The sequence below is a fragment of the Daktulosphaira vitifoliae genome, unplaced genomic scaffold (assembly GCF_025091365.1).
Source record: "Daktulosphaira vitifoliae isolate Bord-2020 unplaced genomic scaffold, ASM2509136v1 Scaffold_4, whole genome shotgun sequence".
Lineage (NCBI taxonomy): Eukaryota > Metazoa > Arthropoda > Insecta > Hemiptera > Phylloxeridae > Daktulosphaira > Daktulosphaira vitifoliae.
In genome coordinates this window covers 1,723,772-1,749,861 of record NW_026099575.1, presented here as the reverse complement: position 1 = coordinate 1,749,861, position 26,090 = coordinate 1,723,772, and the positions used below count along the sequence as shown (strand labels likewise).

General features: G+C 25.8%; 1 protein-coding gene across 7 annotated transcripts; it reads left to right on the top strand.

The window, feature by feature from the left end:
- Window positions 1-21,643, top strand: LOC126903858 (putative uncharacterized protein DDB_G0282133). Of its 7 annotated transcripts, XM_050682374.1 has the most exons (19): window positions 50-121; window positions 252-342; window positions 1,710-1,795; window positions 1,853-2,112; window positions 2,215-2,290; window positions 4,998-5,150; window positions 10,359-10,867; window positions 10,927-11,037; window positions 11,949-12,119; window positions 12,273-12,397; window positions 12,471-12,690; window positions 12,747-12,924; window positions 17,071-17,191; window positions 17,260-17,393; window positions 18,386-19,551; window positions 19,628-20,030; window positions 20,274-20,344; window positions 20,448-20,564; window positions 20,647-21,642. In XM_050682374.1, the coding sequence occupies exons 3-19, from the start codon at window positions 1,744-1,746 to the stop codon at window positions 21,253-21,255; spliced, it is 4,476 nt and encodes a 1,491-aa protein (XP_050538331.1). In that variant the 5' UTR covers window positions 50-121; window positions 252-342; window positions 1,710-1,743; the 3' UTR covers window positions 21,256-21,642. The 7 variants fall into 7 exon arrangements, with proteins under 7 accessions (XP_050538332.1, XP_050538331.1, XP_050538330.1 ...); XM_050682375.1 differs by lacking the exon at window positions 252-342 and having other exon boundaries at window positions 1-121; XM_050682373.1 differs by lacking the exon at window positions 50-121 and having other exon boundaries at window positions 151-342.
- Window positions 21,644-26,090: the final 4,447 nt, after the last annotated feature.

Below are 26,090 nucleotides of genomic sequence, written 5' to 3'. Positions count from 1 at the left end.
ATAAGCAATGACCCTATGCTCTATATTGCTCTATCACACAATAAATAAATGTGATACTATCTATACCATTTTTGGCGGTTATTTTTTGTTTTTACTGAATAACTTGGTAACGAGATATTTAGTAAGTGAATTTTATCTATTCAGTTATTATTTATTAGTAAAACCATTTATGTGAATATGACACATAAATATTCTTATAAGTTATTCATTAAATAATTATTGTTTTTTTAATGTATATATGCTTTATACAGTTGATAGATTTTATCATGGTCTATTCATTTTTAATTAGAACCATGTAATCATTTCAATAAGTTATTATTTTTCACTTTTTTTGTCATCCTAGTAAGTATATAATAGTCTTATTCTTATTTATTATTTTATTTTTTATAATTTTTTTTAAATTGTATAAAAACAAATAAAAATGATAATAAATAATAAAAATATTTCCAACGAATTATTTTTAAAGGGCTATTTCATTTTTAAATAGTACTCGCATTTTTATTTTCAAATAAAACCCACTCATAGTCGGTCATCATGCTTTATTCCATTTTTCTTGGTATCTTTTTTCCATTTATGCGATATCCTGAAGATATTACATTAGTTCACAATTTTTAATGAGTTTTTTTACTTAAATTCGTTAAATATTTGTAGTTAGAAAATTAGATTCTACTATAGCATTATCTTAAAAAGAATTCATAGTTCTATTTTTTTTTAACAAATAGCCATTATTATGATTTTTTTTTACATTTTTATTGATTATTTATTAGATTATGTTAACTAAAGGGGAGGCTATTAACAATATTTTAGTATCTTTTTAATCTTTATAACGTTTCTTTAAGACATAATAAATAATAACATAAATGAAAAAAAGTTATAGAGAAGTTTACCTTAAAAATACTATTAAGTTCAACTTTAAATACCATATAAAGTAAAACCTTACATTACAAAAACAATATACATTACATAAAGTAAAACTTTATATAATGATTTTAAATGAACACATTTTTCAAAAATTTTGTCACATAAAATATGAATTTTAATTCAAATTTTATGTGAAAAACCTTAATTTTACAAATACTTAAATTGTGGCTAAAGTATTGATGTCAGAAAAAAACAATGGGCATATTTGAATCAACATTAGATAACTATTAGTTACAAAAAAAATTACATAATCATTCCTTGACCAAAATTTTATCATAATTCAAAAAATATTTATTGAACTTTATTCAATAGAATTATAAGTATTTATGTATTTTTTGTATCATGATATATAGAGTATTTCTAAAGATATTTAATAAAATTATATTAATTTCTCAATTTTGATCATGTTATAGATTTTAATATATTTTATTTTTTAGAACAAAATAGAAATATTGTTTCAGTAGAAAATTTAATTGATAAATGATTAAAATTTTTTTCTAGATTATTCAAATTCAATTAGATATTAAGGATAGTTATAATATTTGTATTAAATCAAATATTTTTTATTGATTGATTAATAAAGAATTTTTTTTAAATATTTTCAATTTCCTATTTAATTGTCTTCTGATCTTTTAAATTGTGTAAGGTTACTTATTAATTAGAAACCATTATAAAATCATTTTAGTATTACAAAAATTTCTAATTAGTATTATCCTTTGAAATATTATTTCTTTGCTAGTTTATGTAAATGTATAATATATTTAATCATAAATTGATGTTATTTGCAGGGTAAATTTTGTGTTGTTGAAAAATTAATCAAAAATGAGACCTCAAGCTCCTACTGTGAACGAGAAAATCTTACTTGATAAACAAAGTAACAAAGTGGTGAAAAACAATAATAAAAATTGTAAATAATGATTTTTACTTTTAGCTTCTAATCAATATATAATCTTGACAAATAGAAAAATCAATCAAAGTGATGTGGAAAAAACTACAAATAATTTGAGATGTACTGAGTATAAATCAATCAATAAAAATAAATTATTTATGGAGAAACAGAAAAGTGAAAGAGCTAAAAAAAATAAATTACAATTGTTGCAAAAGAAAAAAGAATTGGAAGAACGCAAAAGAAGATTAGACAATTTAAAGGATACTACTAAAAAGTTGGCACAGGCTTCTTTGAAGAAAAAGGTACCAATAATTAATATTTCTTCATCAGGTATGATGATGTTAATCATATAAAATATATTTTATAAGATTCCTAATTTTTTTATTTTTGTGTAACTCTTATAGCTTATAAATCCAAAGTATATATCAATACAACCAGAAAAAAATATTAATCAGTCTTTTCCAATGAAAAATATGAATGGTAAATAAAATTCTAAATATTTTCATTTTAGTTGTAGTAGAGTTAGAAAATTAACTAATAGATGAGTTTTTTTTCAAGTGGAAATTGTTAATAAAGTGTCATTGTTTGATAATAACTTTCACTCTGTACAAGCGATAAGTCTTATGGGGCATGAAGTAAATTTTATGTATTTATAAGAGCATACAGACGACAGAAAAAAGAGGTTTAGGGCCACACTAAACATTATGTTAAACACTATTTGCCGATTTAAATTGAAATTAGTGATGGGCATTTTCAAATATTTGAAACTATCGAATAACTATTCGAATTGTTTTTATACAACTGCAATGTTTATTTTTAGCATAAACTATTAGAATATATTGTGTAACTATCAAATATTTTTACTATTGGAATAGTTTTTTAATGACTATCGAATAGTCGACAACTATCAAATAATTTGATAGTTACTATTCAATATTTCCCATCACTAATGAAACGTTTTTTATAATAGTGGTTTTAATCATTGTCATATATCAACTATACTTGCCCTAACTATGTCACATCCTCATTGTGCCACAACCCCACATACTTATTTGTATATCTTTACACTAGAGGTTAACAATAATAATTTTAAATAAAATTTGTTATAATTTTCCTTGAAGTATAGGTATAATTTTTTTAAAGGGAAGATATAAGTATAAGTACTCAACATGTATTTTTAAATTTATACTGATTTAAGTCATAATGTTATTCTTTTATGACATTATATACTTATTATAACACCCATTAATATTGGTTTCTGTGGGTTATATCTTACAACACACAATTATTTAAATGGCGGTAGACTTTTATTAAACAAAATTATAACACTAAAATAGACGTATAAACACTAAAAGAAAATATATGTATATACAGTAAGGAAAAATAAAATAATCGAAGTAAACATAATACACGATGACAACAGCGGCGGGGTGTAGCGGTCGTGTAGCGTATCGCGGACTAGACAGTCTGAACTGAACTAACTGAACTGACTGATTCTTCCGATATATATATAGCTCCGATAAGGCTCTCGCTAATTCTAGAATATTCTATACCCGCGTAGGTTATCTTATGGCGTTATCGAAGTTTCTCGAAGGTTTTTGATAACGAGAACATTCGAGAATATTCGTTGCGTATGTTTTGGTCGCTACAGTTTCTAATATTTTATAATTTTGTTATTTTGGGTTTATTGTATACTAGTATGATCTTTTAGTTTTGAACTGAAGATGAGAAGGTACTAATTTTACCATGATGTGTTTATTTATTTTTTTTGTGCCTGTCACGACTTTTTCTTAGCTCTCATAGGACTGATTTTCCTCAATAACAATGTCTTTTAATTACATTAAAAGATTACAAATCATACCTAGTTGAGGACATTACATTCAAAAATTGAAAATTTTGACCTCGTTCCCCGTAAATGATGGAAATCCTTCAAAAAGTTACAATTTTTAAAATAGGTAAATTTCAACGTTTTTAAACATTTCTTAAAACTCATAACTGTTGGATAAATTAATCAATAAATTAAATCAAAATATTTCACAAAATCTGATATTTAATTTGCCCACAGGGCGGATTCAAAGTAGCAACTTCTGCACAAAAAGATAACTTTTTCAACAAAGTTTTGAAAATGTTCTGGAAATACTCCGAGCTTCAAACATATGTTAAAATAAAACTTGTTATTTACTATAAATTCAAAAAAAAAGTTGTCCAAACATCTTATCTTCTACAATCAAATGGTTGCAGTGATTAAAAAACATGAGATTTTTTTGTGTTATGATTTTTTATTTCATATTTATATTTTCGACTTAAAACTGCTAAAACTTTTTTAAATTGGAAGAACCAAAATAATTTTGTTCAATATGAAATGGATGATTTTTTCTGTGTTCCTTGAAATAAGTGAAAACTCCCAAAAAATTATTAAAAATGGTAAATTTCTATATTTTTTTTCCTAAATCCTTTTTATCTATTTTAAAAATGGACAAATCAAAACAAATTTTTATTTAAAAATAATTTAGGTATTTTTCTTCCGTTTGATATAATTTTTTGAAATTTTGACCTTTTACACCGGCACAATGGGGGAGTTCATAATAGCAACTTTTTCAATTTAATTTTTGTAAATGTTGCATTTTTTTAACATTTGTTATATTAAAGTTTGTGTGTTACATACTACAAATTGAAAAAAAATTGTTTCGATGACATGTCTTCTATGTGTAAATAGCCCCAAATTTAAGCAAAAAAGTATTATGTAAAATGGTCAATCATTTTTTGTGTTTTTATAATTTTCTAGATCAATTTTTTTTGGCAATTATTTGTCCCTGTATTACAGGTTAAACGGTATAGTCAAATAGTAGAAGACGTTAGTATTTCTCTTTATCACCTTCTTTTACAAGAAAAATTTAATAAAAAATATTTAAGTGTTGTTTATAAATATTTTTAGAGAGAATTCTTGCAGCTATTAGTATCAATCTATCATGTATAATTAAATTAGTTATCCCAACTATACAACGTCCTCACTGTGCCATAATTTCACTGTATTAGTTTCTTATATATATATATATATATATAAAAGATAGGTTCAATGTCATTTAAATTGATTAAAATATAATTAAAAGACAATTTTTTATTATTATGTTATAAAAATACTATATAAATAGTATTTTGCTTATAACAATTTAAAAAATTTTTATAGATTATCTACAGCATGAAATTATAGAACCAGAAAGTCATTTTTCTAATATTGAACACTTCAAAAACTTAGAAGAATTATTAAATGATAAATCATTTACAATATCAAATAAGAATTTTAGAAAATGTCACTTGGTCTATGAAAAACAAAACAGTGGTATGTTAAAATTTCAGTTTTATAAATATTTTTAAATGAAACAAAGTAATTCAAATTCATTTCAGTTTTTAATAAAAAAATATATACAGTACATGTTTTATCTTCATATTGAACAAACTTATATTAGTGCAATACTGTGTCTTATCTTATTGTGTAAATTACATGAAATTGTGCTATAAATAAACTGGTATGTACATTTTCTACTACTATAGCATAAACTATCTCTTTGGTAAAGAATAATCTATGGAGACACAATCTTTCCCCTTTAATGAGGGAAATAATACTAAATCAAATCGTCCTCTAATTTATGCATCAGTTACCACTAATTCAACCTATCATTTTGCTACCAGAGAAAATGCAATAGTATTCCATATTATAGAGGGCATACCTTAAATTAAATACATTATTAAAATTGGAACTTATGTTTCTCCTTCCTCAATTGTTTCAGCATGCAAACTCTCTAATAACAGATCTACTATATATTTCTCCCAAAAAGATATAGTCGACAAATTTACAGAGTCTCATCCAATTATAATTATTAGGGATATTTCTACTAAAATTCACTGTCTTATCAATCCAGCAAAAAAAGTAAATATCAAATGTCTAATGAGGCTTACATACCTAATGAGGCTATCGTAGAAGAAATTAAGAATCTTGGTTTTACCTGTCTCCTAAATGTCAATACTCAAATTAAGTACTAACATGGCGGAGTACACCCACATTCTGATTGGTCGTAGATAAATAAAAAAGTAATCCCGAAGATACTGAAAAGCTCCGTAANTAAATTAATCCCGAAGATACTGAAAAGCTCCGTAACTCAAAAATTGTAGATTATGATGGTACTCAATTTAGAATTTTTTTTTCTGACTNAAAAAGTAATCCCGAAGATACTGAAAAGCTCCGTAACTCAAAAATTGTAGATTATGATGGTACTCAATTTAGAATTTTTTTTTCTGACTATAATGTCATCTGTTATCTATGTAAATCTAGATCTCATATTTCAAACAATTGTGACAAATACAAATCTAATATAAACATTAACACTTCACACACAACATATGATGCTCAAATGATAAGAATATAAAAAGTCTTCTTCCTACATTTTAATTAACCTATCAGATAACCCTGTTTTAGATATGGATACTATACAGTTACAAATCCAACATTATTTCCTATTAAAAGTAGTACCAATGTTCTTTTAATATCATCGTCATCAACCACATCATCTACATATAAACCCCCTACCAAAAAAACCACTTAAGATAAACCATTAGAGAAAACCAGCCAGCCAAACTCAACTCCACTGAATTAATAATTGAGAATCTAGATAAATTACTTAAACCAGTAAAAGATATTCAAAACAATCATAACATATCTATTAACTTCACTCAGTTTAAAAATATTATTGAACTTGCACAATTCAAGCTCAGCAAAGATGATATATCCTCGGAACTATTTGAATATGGTCTTGACATTGGGACAATGATAGAAATAATAGAGAGAGTTCACCCAGTGCTTACAAAAACACTAGGACTAATAAATGAAATTATTAGATTTTGCACTATTTATTAGACCAATTCGTTGGCACTTCCCCGCAACTATAATATTAGTAATACTATTATAATATATGTATACATTTAAATATATGTATATGCATGTGTATGTAGGTGTACATATGTGTAGGTTAGGGTGGTCCTTATTTTTCACATTTCAAAATTTCTTTCGGGACACCCCTCCATTTTTTCTTTAGTATAAAAAAATAATATTCTGAGAATTTAAGATCGTTTAGAAAAATTTAAATCAAATTTCACAGCATTTAAAGGTTTTGACCTCGAATTTTCGAAGAATATTTTATAAAACGATAAAAAAAAAACCTATATTAGAGGTTTTCAAGTGATTTTTTCAATAAAAGTGAAGATATAAAAAGAAACCTTATTTAAGGACAAATATTTTGATGTATTAATTTAAAAAATTTATTGAATATTTTAAGTGTGATGACAATATATTGATAACACAAAAATAATTAAACAGCTTATTTTTTATACTTTGTTACTTTAATAGTTTCAATGCTTCATTATAGCCTTTTCAAATGTTTATAATGACTTGAATATAAATTAATTAAGTTATTAAGTTGAATTTTATAGCATTGAGCTAGTATTAGTTGAAATAAATCATAAAAAATGAAATAAAATTAAAAAAATAGCTTTAAATTGAAAAACAAAGAATTTTGCTTTACAAAATTTGTTAATATTTAATTTTACATATCTCTTTGTTTTTATTTTAAATTTAATTATCTAATTATTTATAGTATTTCTTCTGTACTATGAGATACTTTTCTTTAAATCAATTTTAGTTTTAATTTTAATATTCAATCAACATATGACCATTTTCACATTTAATCATAGACAAGATTGATAAATGTTTATAACTAATACTAGCTCAATGCTATAAAATTCAACTTAATAACTTAATTAATTTATATTCAAGTCATTATAAACATTTGAAAACATTTAAAGCTGTTTAATTATTTTTGTGTTATCAATATATTGTCATCACACTTAAAATATTCAATAAATTTTTTAAATTAATATATCAAAATATTTGTCCTTAAATAAGGTTTCTTTTTATATCTTGACTTTTATAGAAAAAATCACTTGATAACCTCTAATATAGGTTTTTTTTTATTGTTTTATAGAATATTCTTCGAAAATTTGAGGACAAAACCTTAAAATGCTGTACGCTTTGATTTAAATTTTTCCAAACGATCTTAAATTCTCAGAATATTATTTTTTTATACTAAAGAATAAAATGGTGTCCCGAAAGAAATTTTGAAATTCGAATAATAAGAACCATCCTAGTGTAGGTGTCTACATATAGATACAAAAATAAAATTAATTTGTATCATAGTTACTCTATACCAAATAACAATATTACACAAAAACACTCTTAATTATCTTTTAACATGACAAACAAATATTAAAACATTATACATTGGAAAATAAATGGCTTAAAGGCTAAACTGGACAATATCAAACTTATAATAAACAAGTACGAACAAGTAGCATTATGTATTCAAGTGTTGAACCTGAAGACTAATAAATGGCCAATACTCCTAATCCCTTATACATTATATTCTATTATTTGTATTAACTGTAACAGAGCAAGTGGTGGTGTTGCTATATTTGTAAAACAAATGTATCCCAGCAAGCAAATACTAATCAATTCAAATTTTGAAGTTTTAGCAATATCCATTACAATGGAAAAAACATTTACCATTTGTAATGTATATATTCCTATCCAAACCAATTTTCAGCTTCTGATCGAGACACTTTATTAACCAACTCTTCAAACCATTTTTACTAACAGGAGACTTCAACTGTCATGGCACCTCATGGGGCTCCAACTACACTGACAGAAAAGGTCGAATTATGGAGGAACTATTAGAAGAAAGCAAATATTGCTCATCTAATAATGGCGATTTCACAAGATTGAACCCCTTAAATAATACCTTTTCAGACATAGATCTTACTCTTTACAGCATTTCTTTTACACTTCAAACTGAATGGTCATTACTTCCAGAAATTTATAATAGTGATCATCTTCCTATTAATATTAAAATATATTCAGAGATGGATATAAGCAACTATGACTCACCTAAATGGAATTTTAAGTCTCCTGACTGGAGTCTATTTTCGTTTGTAGAAAACAAATCTTGATCAAACTATCTTGCCAGTATAGTTGCAGCCACCGACTAGCAACCATCACTCTGAAGATGGACTCTGCAATGAGTCCGAAACGTCAGAACTCAACTGTAAACATGGATATATCCTCAAGCACTTCAAGCAAATCTTGATCAAATCCAAAACTATCACAGTTTACTAATAAATGACAAAACCTCAAATATTACAAATGTTTTTATAAATACACTAAATATAGCAATAGACAAAACTAAAGTAAGAGCAGGAAAAAAACCTTGGTGGAACTCTGAAATTAAGTAGTCATTCCCCTATTTGTTAAGAATTACATGAATGTTGTGATCTCTATGAAGAAACAGAAATACTTAAGTTGGGTCTCTAAATAAGTTTTTTATTAAAAAAATTTCTGATGGAAGATCTCCTAGTAGTTATTTAAATGGGGTTTTAGAGAATTGAATTTAATAACCAAAATATTTAACTACAAAAAATCTGTTGTAAGTAAAGGAGGTTTAGGTAAAAATAAAAAACATTCACGAGTAATACCGAATTAAAAAAATAAAAACTACTTTCATTTAAAATCGGCTAAAAAAAATTTCATAGTAATACTGTAAAAAAAGATAATTTTTATAGAGTATCAAATTTATTCTAAAGGATTCCTATAAAGAATCCATTATGTGTAAGGTAAACTACAAACTTTATCAATAGTTTAAAATTAATAAATGAAGAAAAATTCAAATTTTTGTTAGTTTCAAATCCTTTAATACTTAAACTATATGCTTTGCCAAAAATACATAAGCCAGGGAATAATATGAGACCTATTATATCGAATATTAATGCTCCTATATACAATTCGATTAAACACTCACTGGTATTTTCATCTATTCAAATATTTTATAGTTAAAAATAATAGTGACATAGATCATAAATTATCTGGTCATATTATTCAAAATGACAAATTACTTTCTTTCGATGTAGTAGCCTTATTTCTGAGTATTTTGATAAAAATAACAATTGGTTTTCTTAAAGACTGTCAAAAAGATCAAAATATAGTATAGGATTTGAAATTTATCGGAAAATTATTCATTGTAATAATATTCACCACAAGTGATCAACTTATCATTAAATATTGTACATTTGTCATAATCATATTTATATGATTCTTATATTTCTTATTTGTAAGTGTTCCAGAAATACGGACACTTAAATATATATCTTTTTACACATACATTTTTGATTAATTATTTATTTTTGTGATTTTTTTAAATAGTTATATCTTGTATATTATAAAAGTTTAGATTTGAAGCCTAAAACAATTTTCAAATAAGTTATTGGACATATTCTATTTATGCTATAGAATAAAGCAGATTAATAAAATAATTCAATTAACATTGTACTTAAAAATATAGTAATAGATTTGATTTTTGTTTAAAAACTATTCTATATATGTTTAGAAATTCCAATAAACGTTCACTTAAAGTTTAACAAAAAAAAACTTTAATTAATTTTTTTATAGAAAGACGTATTTGTGCTGCTAAAATTATTCAACAGTTTTATCGAAAATACAAAATGAAAAAACATGAAATATATAAAAGAACTGCTTGTAACTACATTTCCAATTTTGATTTGTTGGATTCAAATTCTATGATTTTAAACTCAAATGCTTCATGTTGTTCAATGAAAGACTTGCATCAAAACCAGATATTTAATCTTGATTCTACTTCTAATAAAGAAGAAAATGTCTTGAGTGATAATAATAAGTCTGTATTTAAATGTTCAGAAAAAGTATATAACTTAAACATTAAATCAACTGAAACACATCAAAATAAGATTGATTTTATACCTGATCACCAATCTACAATAAAAAAACCTACAATCATCAAATCAAAATTCCATAGAGATTTAGATAATATTAACTGCAAAAATTTTTCAAGAAAAGAATATTCAAATGACTATCAAAATGATCAAAACTTTTTAGTTAATGAAATAAACCATTCTATGGAAGGTAATCTACCTTCAGAGCCTGTAAGTCAAAATCATATTAAATCCATTACTTAAGTTAATATAATTAAAATATTTTTTAGCTTATTAAATTTCATAATGAATTAAAAGCAGAACTTAAAGTACTTAATAATTTAAACAACTATTTATACAATATTGAACATTTGGCAGACAACAATTTATCTAAATTAGAGGTATGTCATTGTATGTAAAAATTTGTAATTTTTTTTTTATAAAATAGCTTTAACGTCTGTGTTATTGGTTTTATAAGTTTATTTTCTCTCATATTATCCACGATTGACGCTACACATATACTCCCTCTTATATGTTCGTTCCTTATTCTATCTTCTCTAGTGATTCTACTTCTCCATTTTAGCATTCTCATCACTGCTACTTTCACTCTCTGCTCTACTTTCTTGTCAACCCCCCAACATCCTGGACCATACATCATGGCTGGCCTTATTTATTACAGTCTAATAAAACTTACCTTTCAGCTACTTCACCCCCTCATACTTAATCCTGTGTCTTCCATCCTTGTCAATGCCACCATTCCTTTGCACAACTTTCCATCACTCTTAACACGTCCTCACTTACCTAAGATTATTTATATAAAAAAAATTATGTTGATTTGTACATTTTTAAAAAAGTTATGGTAGTTTTAAGAAAAAAAAGTTATAAACTACTTACTTAAAAAAACGTGATTTTTTGAGGATTTCCCCCATTTACGGGATGGAAAATTTATTCAACTTTTGAGGGTAATATCTTTGACTAGATATAATTTGTGATCTTTTCAAGTATTATTTAAAAGAATCAGTTGAGTGAGAACTGAGAAAAAGTGGTGATACAAAAAAATAAATAAACACGTCATGCTAAAATTGAGCTTCGAAGCTAAAAAAAAAAGTATATATAAATAACTTGTAACGCATTTATAAATAACCCTTTATATGTATGGTTAAGTTGAAATATTTATTTTTAATGACTAAATGTTTTTTTTTTTATAGTTGTGAAATCTTTTAAGTTTTTACAAAAAAAAAATAATAATAATAATAATAATGCTCATACTGTATTGTTTATTTATATTATTGTTATTCTAATTTATTTTAAGGGATCGTTAAAGAAGAATAACAAAAATGATTTATTGAAAAATTGTGTTTTTGAAAATGGAAAAAACCATTCTGAAAATGCATATGTTGGCAATACTTCATCAAATCTTAATTCCTTGATGTCAACATTTTTATGTGCTAATAAAGCTTTAAGTGGTTTTTCTATACATATTGTAATTAATCTTTTTTTGGTTTTTAAATTTTTCTTTGTGATATTCAACTATGATTTATTTATTGTAATAACTAAATAGTAAATTGTATATATTTTTTTGTCATATATAAAATAAAATGTGCTATTAAAAAAATTTTTTTTTTTCAAAAAACAGTTAGAACAATTAATTAGAGATGATGAACATAGAGTGAAGCAACTTCATACAATTTTACGTTTAAGGGAAAAATTTTTATCTGATCGTTTAAAATGGGAAGTGACTATGGCTGAACTACAAATGAAGTAAATTAAATTATTCAATAATAAGAGAACCATTATAATTGATAATTTATGTTTCATAAAAACATTTTTTTAGGTACCATAAAAATTGTAGTTATCAAGAAAAACAAGTACATCAATTAAAGCATGGAAGCCGTATAAAAAAAATTGAAAATGCTTTATTTCATATTCAACATATAGGAAAAGTCATGGATTACATGAATCAGCAACGTATATTATTACTTGAAGAACAATTACAGTGTTTAAAAATGCAGATAAGTTCTAAGAAGTTATTCCGTAAAATAAAAAACTTCAGTGTAAGGAGAAATCGTGAACCTTTTATGTAATAAATTTAATTTAATAATTTTTTTAGAATGAAGAAATCATACCACATATGTTAAGTTATGATTCTACTTATAAACATAATCATGGTCAATTCAGTAAAAACTATGAATGTGAAATAAGAAATATGTATTTAAATAAAAGTATTGATGAAATAGAACTACAAAAAAGTTTACTTTCATCAACTCTCCACAAAAAACTTTATCGAGGTTATTATTTTTTTATTTTTATTTAATTAAAAAATGAAAACATTGAGCTTAGCAAATATGAGGTGCTCAAAAGGCAAGCCAATTAATTTCACTATTTTTAATAGTAACAATATTAGAATGATTAGATTAAAAGAGTAAATACTATTGAGAGACAGTTATTTGAAAAACAGTGAAGTTAATTAGTTTGTCATCATATTTATTGCGCATCATATATTATGTATTATATGTATAACTAAGCTTGATAAAATTAATATTATGAATTATTTATGAACATTTTTTTAATTTTTGATTTTTTTTGTTGATTCCTAATGTATTATTAGTTATATGACTTGTGTTTTACACAAAACTATAAAAAAAATGTTCTCTTCAACAATCATTGATTAAGTTTGCAGTATTTTGATGATAATATGTACAAAAAATAAAACTATTCCATTAAGTTTTATGTTTGGCATGGAACAATTTAAAGTTGAGTTCTACAATAGTTTTAAAAATGTAAATCTGAACTTTTAATTATAATATCTCTATCGAATACATAAGAAAGAGCTACCCTGCCCACACAATTATTTTATGTGGTGACTACAATTTGCCGGAGATATCTTGGGACAATGACGATCATGGCCTAATTTACTCTTCCTTATCACACTCTCAGGGTGCTTGCATCCCTGAATCATTCGCTACTTGCTGTTTTTTTCAGAAAAACAGTATAGCTAATCATTTTAATTCTATACTTGACCTTGTATTTTCTTGTAATAAACTAATATATTTCGAAAAGTTGTATGAACCTTTTGTTCCAGCTGACCTTTATCATCCTGCATTAAATATTTATCTCCCAATAAATCTGTCTTCTCCTCATTGTAATCGCAGTCACTCATTCTACAACTTTCGTAAAGCTAACTTCGAGGATGCACGTTTGTTCTTATCATCTTTTGACTGGTACTCTACTTTCCAATTATACAATGTAGACGCTGCGTTTAATGCTCTTTATGATGCCTTACACAAATCGGTTCTTGAATTTTTTCCTAAGTGTACATTTACTAATTCAAAATTCCCTCCTTAGTTTGATAAGAATCTAAAAAATATCTTGTTTTTAAAGAAAAAGGCACAAATTAAATTCAAGACATCCTCGAATGTTTACGACTATAGGGAATTTTCATTGCTTCGAGCTCGATTTAAATATGAATCTAAAAAATGTTTACATAGATATGTCGAACGTATAGAATCATCCTTAAATAGTAACCCTGCTGAGTACTGGAAGTTTGTTAAAAACAAAAGGTCTTTTAATTCGATTCCTAAGGAGGTTTCCTATAGGAAAACTACCTCTACTAGTAAACAGGAAGTGGCCAATTTGTTTTCTATGTACTTCTCTTCTGTTTTCTCCGATAATCAACTTAATCTTGATACTACCTCGTTAGGTATCAAGTCCTTTAATTTACCTAATAATGTTAACTTTATTGTTGAAAATGTTTATAAACACTTATCTGACTTTCATGGTAACTGGTCCATTGGACCTGATGGTTTATCCGTTGAATACTTATATCAATTAAAAAATATAGCTTTCCCCCTCTGGACTCTTTTTAAGCGTTCACTTGAAGAAGGAATCTTTCCTTCTATATTAAAATTCAGCTCAGTTACCCCTGTACACAAGTCCGGTGAACTGTCCAATGTTTCCAACTATTTCAATTCAATCACACATTTCCAAAATTTTTGAATTGTTGGTCTTGCATTGTATCCAACCTTCGATCAATAAAATTCTTATGGAGGAACAGCATGGCTTTCGCCCTGGTCGTTCCACCATTACCTGTAATTTAGTCTTTAACAACTATTTATACCAATCTTTTAATTTAAAAACACAGGTAGATACTATTTACACGGATTTCAACAAGGCATTTGATTCATTTAATCACAATGCCCTAATCCAGGTTCTTAACTTATCCGTAATCGGTGAACCTCTCCTGTCCTGGTTTTCGTCTTACCTCTCTTGCCATTACCAATGGGTCAAATTGCTTGGAGTAAAATTTAATGTCTATCTTGCTACGTCCGGTGTTCCTCAAGGAGGTCACTTATCTCAGCTCCTGTTCTCTCTATTCATTAACAGTGTATCAAGTGTACTTTCCAATAGCCAGATTTTATGTTTTGCAGATGATATTAAGCTCTACTCTCGTATATCCTCTTTGGATGACTGTATTTTATTATAGAGTGATTTTGATCGTTTTAATTTACTAGGGCTATCCCTTAATGCATCTAAATGTAAGACCATGAATTGCCAGGATTCAGTCACCTGTCAAATATGTCTATCAACTTGGATCTACTGAGATTTTATGTTCTAATGACTTTGTATCTGATCTAGGATTTATTCTTAGTAGTGATCTTGATCCTAGACCCCACATTGAGCATATTTGTTGTAAAACTCTGGGGTTTGTGTTGAGATTATGTAAGGATTTTCGGTTAGGTCTATCATACAAAGTGCTTTATTGTGCACTGGTTCACCCTATTGCTGAGTATGGTGCCGTAATTTGGAATTCGCATGACCTCAATGACTCTCTTAGACTTGAAAGGGTTCAGTGTAAATTTATGAGATATGCTAGTTTTAGATTGAATGTCTCTTGTGAACCCCACAACTATGGACCAGTTGCTTCTCAACTAGGGCTAGTTTCCCTACTGAGTGTAGACGGATCTTGGGTATTAAGTTCCTAAATAGGTTATTACAAGGTAATATTGACTCTCCCTTTTGCTTATATTTGCTTTCCTAAATCTGTTTTAGAGTTTTTAAATTATTAGCATAAAAAAAGTCGATATTGATAATACCATATAAATCCACAGTCTTATACTATGGGTTGGTTTAATTCTCGCCTTGAAAAGATTTTAAGTTTAGAGAGTAATTTTCGACAAGTGATAATAATTAACTTATGATAAAAACTATAAAATATAATGATTATATTGTTTGGAGTTCTATAAAAATATATCTTATTCTTCCTCGCCTTAATCCCGATTACTTGGGATCGGTCACCCTTATCCTAAACTTCCACTTGACACGATCTCCCACATCCAAGATGGGACAATTCGCCTAAGTTTTGTTCAGGACACCTTATACTATTTGACAAAAATTTTACCCCGGCTGTCGACCTGACACAACCTCATTAGTCGCCTCTTACGACTGGCAGAGGGGCCATGGAAGTATTCTTATCCCCTATCCACAGGGAAAAGTTCTATATAAAAATATATATAATAAGAATTGTTCATTTGTGACTAATATTATTTAAAATTAAAAATAATAACTTAAAACTGACTAAATTTAAATTTAACTCAGAAAGCCACAAAAAATACTAAAAAATTGCATACATATATCTCAATACAATGTGTTACCATCAACACTAAACACATACTGACTGACTGAAAAGTATTCCCTAATATACCTAATATCACCTTGTGATAATGTCACTCAGTCTATATAAGGAAGTATTTTAAAGTCTCAGTATTTGTTGATGGTTTTTGTGGCTTTTTCAGTTAAACTTCTTAATATTAATTATATATTATTGATTTTAAATATGAAAATACTTATTACTTTAATACGCTTAATTTTTATTAAAATTATTGACGGAAAACTTCAATTTCACCTGAAATAATTTTTATAAATTTTCTTTTAATCTTCATAATTTTGTCAATCCTTAATAATAACCAAACAAAATTTTTTTTAATTTCTAAAAATGTTCCTGATAAACTCTTAATAAATTAAAAATCTCTTATGTGAATTCAATCCTAAGTTCATAATGATAACTTTCCTTGACTGGGCCCTTTATAAACTAAAAAATGTAGTCAGATTTAACACTTGAAAAATTTAAATCTCATGACTCTTCTGATACTTACACAATTCTAAAATGCCATTGGAGTATTTAAAAAATATTATTATCTTATTTTTATGACTCATAGGTTATTTCATTTTTTTTAGAGTAACTATTTTCATATTAGATAATTTCATAAAATTAGTGTATGGTTAAAAAATAATATAAATTATTAATAACTAAAACTCTTACTAAAAAACCTTAACCTTAATTGAAAAAGAAAATGCATATATTTGTTTAAAATTAAAACATTTTAATGTTTTAGTTATTGTTTAAAAATATTTAAATTTAATTTTAATATTTTTAGATCAATGTTCTTCTCCAATAATGATAAATAATGGTTTTAAAAGTACAGAATCCCAAACAGATTTTTGTGAGTTTACACAACTTGATGTCAATAATAAATCTGCGTTCTCACAAAATTTTTTGTAAAGAATCTATTTATATCTTAATGTTTTTAATTAAATTAATGCAATTTTTGTTTATCTGAATCCAGATTAAGTATTGAAAATGAAATGAATGAATCATTTAAAATACCGGCAAAAATTGATGTTCGAGAAAAACAATTTTTCACAAAAGAAATAATGAGTCAAACAACTATGGAAGAGTATTTTTCAGATATTTCAAATAGTAAATATTTATTCATTAATTATATAATATAATGGTGCATAGTGTGGCGCACTGGATCATTAAGTTGTTGCCTAAGCGCCGATGTTTAGCTGCATCGTTTGCTATTGGTTTCTGGATGATTGACCATACGGAAACTTTAACAGTGATGTAGAACATGCAAATATGTACTTTGCAACCTACAAATGGGTCTTAATAAAAAAATATTTCTAGAATGTTTCATCCCTTTAAAAAAAATCCAATTTGCTAAATCTTTTATTTTCAGAAATACAGAGTACCCTTTATCCGGTTTTGATACTTTACATTTTAACGGTTTTGTATTATGTTAAAAGCAAATTTTATATTATTTGTTGTTAATAAAAATTAAAAAAAATATATATATTTAAATTTTTCCAAATTTAAAAATATTCCATGTTTTAGCTTTTTTCTAAAAATATTGATAGGTTGATAACAATTTTAGGATAAGTATTTATTGAGCTACAAGCATTTTCATACATAGAGTGAGCTTTAGTGCAAGTGAATACATACTAGTATATGTGCTATTTGCTGGCGTTCATACCCATTCTGTAGAAAAATGCTTGTAATTCAATAAACATTTAATGAAGTTATTGACTGATCATAATTTTTGTTAAAAAACAGCTTAAATATAGCCATTTTTAAATTTTGAAAAAATTAAATTTTTTTTTTTAGAAATAAACAATTTAAAAAATATGATTTTTTAAAGTCTTAAACTTCAAAAATTATTTTTTAAAAGAGTAACGCAAAATATTTGAAAGATCAAAAGTTACTAAGGATTTCAGAATCTGGTAACACATTTTGTATTCCAAAAATAAAATTTTATTTTTAAACTAATAATCTCATGGTAGTGCATAGGCATATGTCCACCTCACTAATAACTAAATTCTCATGGTATCTTATATCTTAGAAACTTTACTGTCATGAACTAGAAAGTATTTTTATAAACCTTTTAATAAAATAATCAAAATATTTTTAAGGTTCAGATCAAGATGAATTAACTGTTCGCATCAATTCTTTAGTAAAACAGCTCAATGATAAAATATCTGAATCTAAAATGTTAAAAAAAGAGGGAAAGAAAATAAAGTTGGAAAATTTAAAAGCTAAGGAACAAGAACTATTAAAATATATTGATTTTTATGATAAAAAAATTGAAAAAATAAAAGAAAAATTTGATGTGGAAGCAGAAAAGAAAAACACTAACATTACGGTTTATCCTTCAGACTCTAATACTTCAATTAGTTTAACACAGTTAATAAGTAATTTTAATGCTAGCAATATAACTAATATAATTGTAGGTAAAGATATTGATCCTACACAATTAAAAAATTCTAATCATGTGTCAATGTGTTTAAATCACAAAGAATATAAATTATGTACTAGATTGTCAGGTCAGTCAAAAGAAAATAGTGATACTGATGCTTTAAGTATAAAAAGTGATGGTGAAATTTATAAAAATGATGGAAGTAATAGTAAAGTTGAATCTCAAATTGATAGTAGTCATCAAAAATTATTTATAAAATGTAAAGATTACAACAAATCTGATTGTCATCAAATAATTCAACAGTTCAACAATACAATGAAGAACAATTATACGTCTAATACTGATGAAAACAAAGATAAACAAGCTTGTCAAAAAAAAAAACATTTGTGCACTTATATTAACACTAATGAAAGAAACTATAAATATGAATCTAACCAAGAAAATAATATCTCTGGTACATGTTTGAACATAGATAAAAATATTTGTCCAATAAAAAAATGTTCTTATCCAAGGAAGTGTTCTAAAAGTAAGTGCAAAACTATAGAATATGATAGAAATGATGTACATTTATTACATATCAATAACGATTCTATTGAAAATAAAACTCTAAACTTAGTTGAAAACCATAAATCAAGGTCAAATGAAAATAATAAACTTAATGAATCTATTAATATATTAGAAAATGATTCATGTAATAAAAATTTAAGTTCAAGTTATTCTTTGGAAGATTCTAAATTTATAATTTCAAATAATTTTGAACATATAAATAATGAAGAATTTAATCAAAATGTTAATCAATCATTAGATGAAAAGGATCGTAGTGAAGGTGACATCATTTTTGAGGATAAAACATTTATTGAATTTAACTCTAATGAATATGAGGTATATATTGAAAATTATTTTTAAGAGAAAATTTTATTGTTCATTTATGTGATTAAACATTAAAATTATATTTCAGGCTCATGATGATACTATACATGGAAAGCTACAAAACGTCAAAATATCAATTATTGATAATATAACAAAAAAAATTTTGGAGAAACTTTTACTTGATATTAAAGTAGAACTTGATAAATATAAAAATAAAAATGTTGGGGATTTAGATCAATTAACTGATGAAACACCTTTTTTGCTAACATTAAAACGTGATAAAGAACATCAGAGTTTTTTATCTCTTTCTGAACAAGCTGCAGTTATTTCAGAACATCTTTTTGAACATCATTTTCAGTATTTAATTTCTGAAATGGTTAATAGTTATCTGATAAACTTAAATAATACTCAACTTGAAAGATTGATGTTTTATTTAAAATGGTCTTCAAATATGAGAAAAAGATTGATCCCCCCTGATAATTTTATTATACGTAAGTGAAATTGGTTTTCCCTTACTATAAAGTAAGGGAAAATTAAATATAAATTTAATTAAATCCAAAATGTGTATCATTAATAGTATATTATAATTTTTTTGAAATAAATTAATATTTACTTAATTTTATATTTATGTATGTTTTTTTCATGATTAAAATTTTATTAGTTTAAAAAATAAAGTAAAAATAATTATTTATTCATAGACTGTTGGAATTATTAAAATGCTTTATATTCTTTAGAATTTGAAAATGGTGATGTTGATCATAATGAATTATTCAAAGTTTTCTATCAGAATCACTTAGAGCAACAGGTAGTTTTTTTATATATTTTAAATGTAAATATAAATAAATAAATTTAAAATTATTACATTTTTCTACATTAAACTTTTTTTTTCATGTTACAAATAATTTTAGAAAAATTTTGATAATTATATTAATGCTACACATTGTAATGATACTAATATTATTCTAAATCAAACACATCGAGAAGCTGAAAAATTAAAATTAGAACAGATACGAATTGAAAAAGAAGTATGTTTATATGATAAAATGTTCTAATTTATCTCTTTTTATAAAACTACTAATTTAATAATATTATTTTTCTATTTTAAAGATTGAATATTTATGTTTGGCTGAAAAAACCCAATATTTTATACGACAAATACCAAACAAACCCCCTCCTCCATATAAAAGTCCAAATAACATGATATCTACTGTACTTATTGATAAACAATATTCAACTAAAGAGATTCATAATTTAATAAATATTGTTACAAATCAATTATTCGAAAACAAAGATTGTTCTATTCCTGAAAATTTTATTGATATAAATGATTCAAAGTTGCATGCTGACTATAAATTATTTATTTTTGATTATTGCCAAGAAGTAACACAAAGAATTTTAAATTATAATTGTAAAAAGCTTCCTGTACGGATGACAATTGGAAAACAAATAAATTCGTGTAACTCTATGATATGGAATTCTAAAGATTTGTGTAATATTATAATTAAGTTAATGGGTAAAGTTATAGACATAGATGATGCTGAAGTCAAAGTTAACAAGTTTGTTGCTGAGCAAATGTATGAAGAAAGTAGCAAGTGGACAAATTTTGAATCAGATGAATTAGAATTAAAAAATATAGTCGTTCAAAATTTAATGAAGAAATTAATTTATGATACTGTAAAAAATATGAAGTTTGTTTTTCTTGCTAAGTATCATTAAAAAATTATTAGATTACAAAGTAAAATGATTTAATTTTATAGTTGAAACCTATTATATCAAATTATCATATTAAACTTAATTCGTCAATAAATACTTTAAAAACATTAAAAATGAATGATTTTAATTGTCTGTATGGAGAACATGGGATAACTAACTGTTTAATTGATAAATTAGAATTTTTAAAAAAGCTGAGAAGGTATTTTTTTGTGACTATCATTTATTTTCTCTGCTCTAATTTGACCTACTTTTTTCAACGATACGTCAAATGACTACAATTCGTATCTAATTGAAGATATTACCCTCAAAAATTGAAAAATAATTCTAAATTATCAATTAAACAGTTAGTTATTACATGTTCTCCGTAAAGACAATTAAAATCATTAATTTCTAATGTTTTCAAAATATTTATTAACGAATGAAGTTTGATATGATAGGTTTCAACTACAAAATTAAATCATTTTACTTTGTAATTTAATAATTTTTTTACTCTATTTGTGTGTGCTACTACTAGACTATAATATTTCTAAAAAAAATGAGTGTTAGTTACTCCTGAATTAACAATGGATTTTTACAATTATAATCAAATTTTATTATATGCTTAATTGAGTAAATCTTTTTAACAACTTTGTTTTGATTGGTTCATTTAGTTAAAGTAAATCATTAAAATTAATTAAGTTCTCAATATTTCAATTATAGAATCTTTTCAACAAACAACAAAAGTTCCTAGGAAATTATTACTNCGCAGAATCTTTTTAAACACCAAAAGTTATTTGGAAATTATTACTATTACTTCTATTTAAGTTATATATTACGTTAAAAGTGCAAAAAAATATTGAGCTACTCTGATAAATTTACTATGAATAGTAATTATAAAACTTCCTAACTGCATATTAATCTTAACGATAAAATTTTCTATTTAATGATGTCAATTTCAAACTTGCCAATTGAGCTAAAAGTTATGGTAAATAAAAATATTTTTTTTTATTATAAACATTTACAAAAATCAACTTTAAACGATTAAAAAAATAGAGTAAAAAAATTATTAAATTACTAAGTAAAATGATTTAATTTTATAGTTGAAACCTATCATATCAAACCATACGTCGCTCCCATCAGCTAGAAAAAAATGGCTATTTAAGCTAGTTCAAATTTTGGATTATTTTTCTTGACATAAATAAACAAAGAAATTTAAATTAGTTTAACTTTCTATGCTATATCAATTTTATTTATGTAATATTTATCCAAATCAGTGTACTCCCCTTGTGATGTATTTTAAAATAAAATAAAATACTAAACCCAGAATTTTACATACAAAATAGCATTTTTTTGAATATGGTAGCCATTTTCATCATGAAGACAAGTCCAGAGGTCAAATTATTTTTTTCCATAATAAAGCACATTACATTAGCTTTAATTTATGATATATATAGTGTCAGACCTTCCGGAACACTTTCAAAAGTTAAGTTGAAAAAGTTGTAATTTTAAATCCCCCCTGTGGGCAAGTAAAGGCTTAAATTTATGAAAAAAATATACCAAATGATAGGTAGACTTCAAGCAACTATAAGAAAAAAAATTATATTGATATGTTCATTTTTGAAAAAGTTAAAAAGTTTTTAGTAAAAATTTCGAAAATTAGCGATTTTTAAATTTGTAATTTTTTTAGAGGTTTCTCCCCCTTTACGAGGAACGAGGGAAATTTTTTCAATTTTGAAGTGTAATGTCTTCGACTAGATACGATTTGTGATCTTTTGACGTATCGTTGAAAGAAATCCGTTCGGTGAGAACTGAGAAAAAGTGGTAACAGACACACAAAAAAAAAACACATAGTAAAACATGTATACATATGTTAATCTACATAAAAGTAAAACTAATACCTTCTCAGCTTCGCATCGAAGCTAATAATTAAGGTGTTTATACAAAAAAAAAAATTGTTATAATTTATTCATTTTTGAAAAGTTTAAAAAAAATTTTTTAAACAAAGTACAATAAATGTCTTAACTTTTTAAATATGAAAAAATCATAATTTTTTTATATAAATATCTTATTTTTTCTTTTTACTTGATATAAATTTTAAAAATCTGACCCTTTATCTGCCTACAGGGGGATTAAAAATTAAATAACAGTTATAAACTAATAAATTAGTTGTGGTTAAAATATTGTGTTTTTTATTTTTTTAAATAAAAACAGTTTTTTCAGAATAATTTTTTTTATGCTTCATAATAATTTGAAAAAAAAAAATAGATCAATTTTTATAGATTTTGAAAAAAATGTCTAGATTTAACTTAGAGAAGCCCACAGTGTTTTATTGGGGTGGGCTTTTTTATTTGTTAACTCTTTATAGTTCTCAAATAAGGACTAATCAAATTCATATTTTCTTGTAAAGTTTGGGAAATATTGATTTTAATAAAATGATGATCATTAAAGTAGTCAATATGTGAATTGTATCTTGTACCAATGATGGGCATTAAATAGTTAAAAAGTTAGTTTTTTTTTTAATTTTCAACTTAACTGGTTAATTATTTTTCTAATAAACTTTTTAATTTAACTAATTTAATGTTTCGTTGAAATAACATAGCTTTTTCAGTTAATTAGTTAAAATAATTGGTAAGCTAAATTCAATATTTCATAAAAAAAAATGTATGTGTTTAACCGCTGCATACGTGGTTTAATTTTTTAAAAATTGGAAATTTCCTCCCAAATATGATGCGCTTACGTTGCAATAATGTAGTCGACACTGGTTTTGAGGGTAGAGACCCGTGATCCGTTTATTAATTAGCAACAACAGGTTATTTTTAAAAAACAAACAATCCGAAAAGACCAACACAGTAATAATAATAATATCGCAGCATTTTTGCTGGCGTCGACGACGCGGTGTCCGGCATGATCCTCTGGCGTCAAAAGTTAGCAGCCTTAATTGTGAGGGTGCGATCGGTTCGTTGAGTCCAGTCATATGGCACGTCCGAAGCCGGTAACGTATATCCTAAACGTTGTTACGTTGATGACGAGAAGAAGACTCCCCGTGCGGCATTTGCTGGACTTTTCACCGTGGCGTATGGCACGCGGTGTTGGTCAGTCAAATACTCGTAGTAGGGCGACGGCTGATAGAAAGGTGGCACGAGTCGCAGGGCATCGTGTATAACGAAGCGATGCGAATTATATTTATATAGCAATAAATATAATTTTCTGGATTTTTTTTAAAACTGTGATACCAACACAAAAATGTAAAGACATAATAAATACAAATATTTTGATTTCTAGTTATTACTTGATTAATGTAGTTAGTATATTAAAACTACTCTTACTTGATATCCACTGATTATGATCGATTCTCAACTGTTAACTTGCAGTTGTTAAAAGTGTTTTATGTTAATAAAAATGAATTATATGTTAATTACGAAATCGTATTTATTAATAAGAATAGTGTAAATCATATTAACAATGGTAAGTTTTAAACTATGTGAATGAATTAAGTAAAAGACTACAGAAAACACGTAAAAAATACATTAGAGTATTTTAGGAAATAATCTGAGAAAGTAACGTGAGAAAAAGAGATAAGCGAATGAATGGAAAAACAGGGCCTTCAGCTCTTATATAATGTGCCACGGACAGCATAAATAGGGATAGGGCGTCTTGAAAGTGTCATGTTTTTTTATAGACATATTCAGTCATCAGTCTTTATTCCAAACAACGAATAACAGTTATTATAATTAATTTTCCTTTTTAAATACTTTTGTGGTGCCTCGAAAACGCGTATGATGATAGTGACTCATGGCAATTATATAATTGCAAAAGTCCGAATAAAATGTGTTATTGTTAGTGTATGCTTTGTGGTCCGGAAAGTACAAGAGGTATTGATTTCTACAAATATTCTAGTTGAGAATATTACAGGGAGAAACGGGAGTGTGAAAATTATAGAGACAAAGCGGTTTAAGAATAAGTAGAAGTAAGACGGAGTATATAGAGTACGAGTTTGACAAAGAAGAACATTAGGTAAGTGAAATGAGGAGAGCAATGACAATCAAAGATATGATAGGAGAGGTGGAAAGTTTTAAGTATTAAGGATCAGTTGTGCAAAAGAGCAGTAGTATTGACGGGATGTAAGACACAGGATTAAGTGCGGGTGTTGAAGTGGAGAGAAGCGTCTGGCGTCTTATACGATAAAAGAATTCCAATGAGGTTGAAAGGTATAGATGTAGCATCAAATGTGAATAAGATGAGAGAAAATAGACTTAGATGGTTTGATCGTGTTATGAGGAGAAAACAATCGGAAGCTGTAAGAACAGTTATAGAAATAAATGTTAAAGGAAGAAGAGGTAGAGGAAAACAAAAAAAGTGACGGAGGAATGCTATTGAATGCGATTTGAGGACAGCTGATGTGAGTGTAGATGGTGTGGAGGTCGTATCAAGTGAAAGTTCAGGATAAGGGTGGCCGACCACAAGTAGTTGAGATTAAGGTAAGGAAAAGGAAGAGTTTTCAATTTTAAAATTTGAAAATCGATTCTTAGCTTTCCCTTACATCACCGACTATTAAAAAATTATTTTAAGAGATTTTAAACAAAAAAATAATTTTAAATAAAATAAACTTATTTTAAACTAGTTAAATTAAAAAAAACCTAGCACAGTGGGGTCGAGGTATAGTGGGGACGTTGTATAGTTGGGTCCAGTATAGATTTAATCTGACAGTGATTAAAATCACTATCATAAGAAACGCTTCGATGCAAATCTGAAGATAGTGTTTAATTCTAAGAAATTAATGGATAATTACAAAAGCAACATCAACTTCTATTTCCTTAATTATACCCAGATTAGTAATTCTTTTAATTATATATAATATA

Coding starts and splice junctions, on each gene's coding strand:
- LOC126903858 (XM_050682375.1), top strand. CDS start 1,744: ATGAGACCTCAAGCTCCTACTGTGAACGAGAAAATCTTACTTGATAAA. Junction 11,038..11,948: donor ACAATTTATCTAAATTAGAG/GTATGTCATTGT, acceptor ATTTATTTTAAG/GGATCGTTAAAGAAGAATAA. Junction 12,925..17,070: donor CCACAAAAAACTTTATCGAG/GTTATTATTTTT, acceptor TAATATTTTTAG/ATCAATGTTCTTCTCCAATA.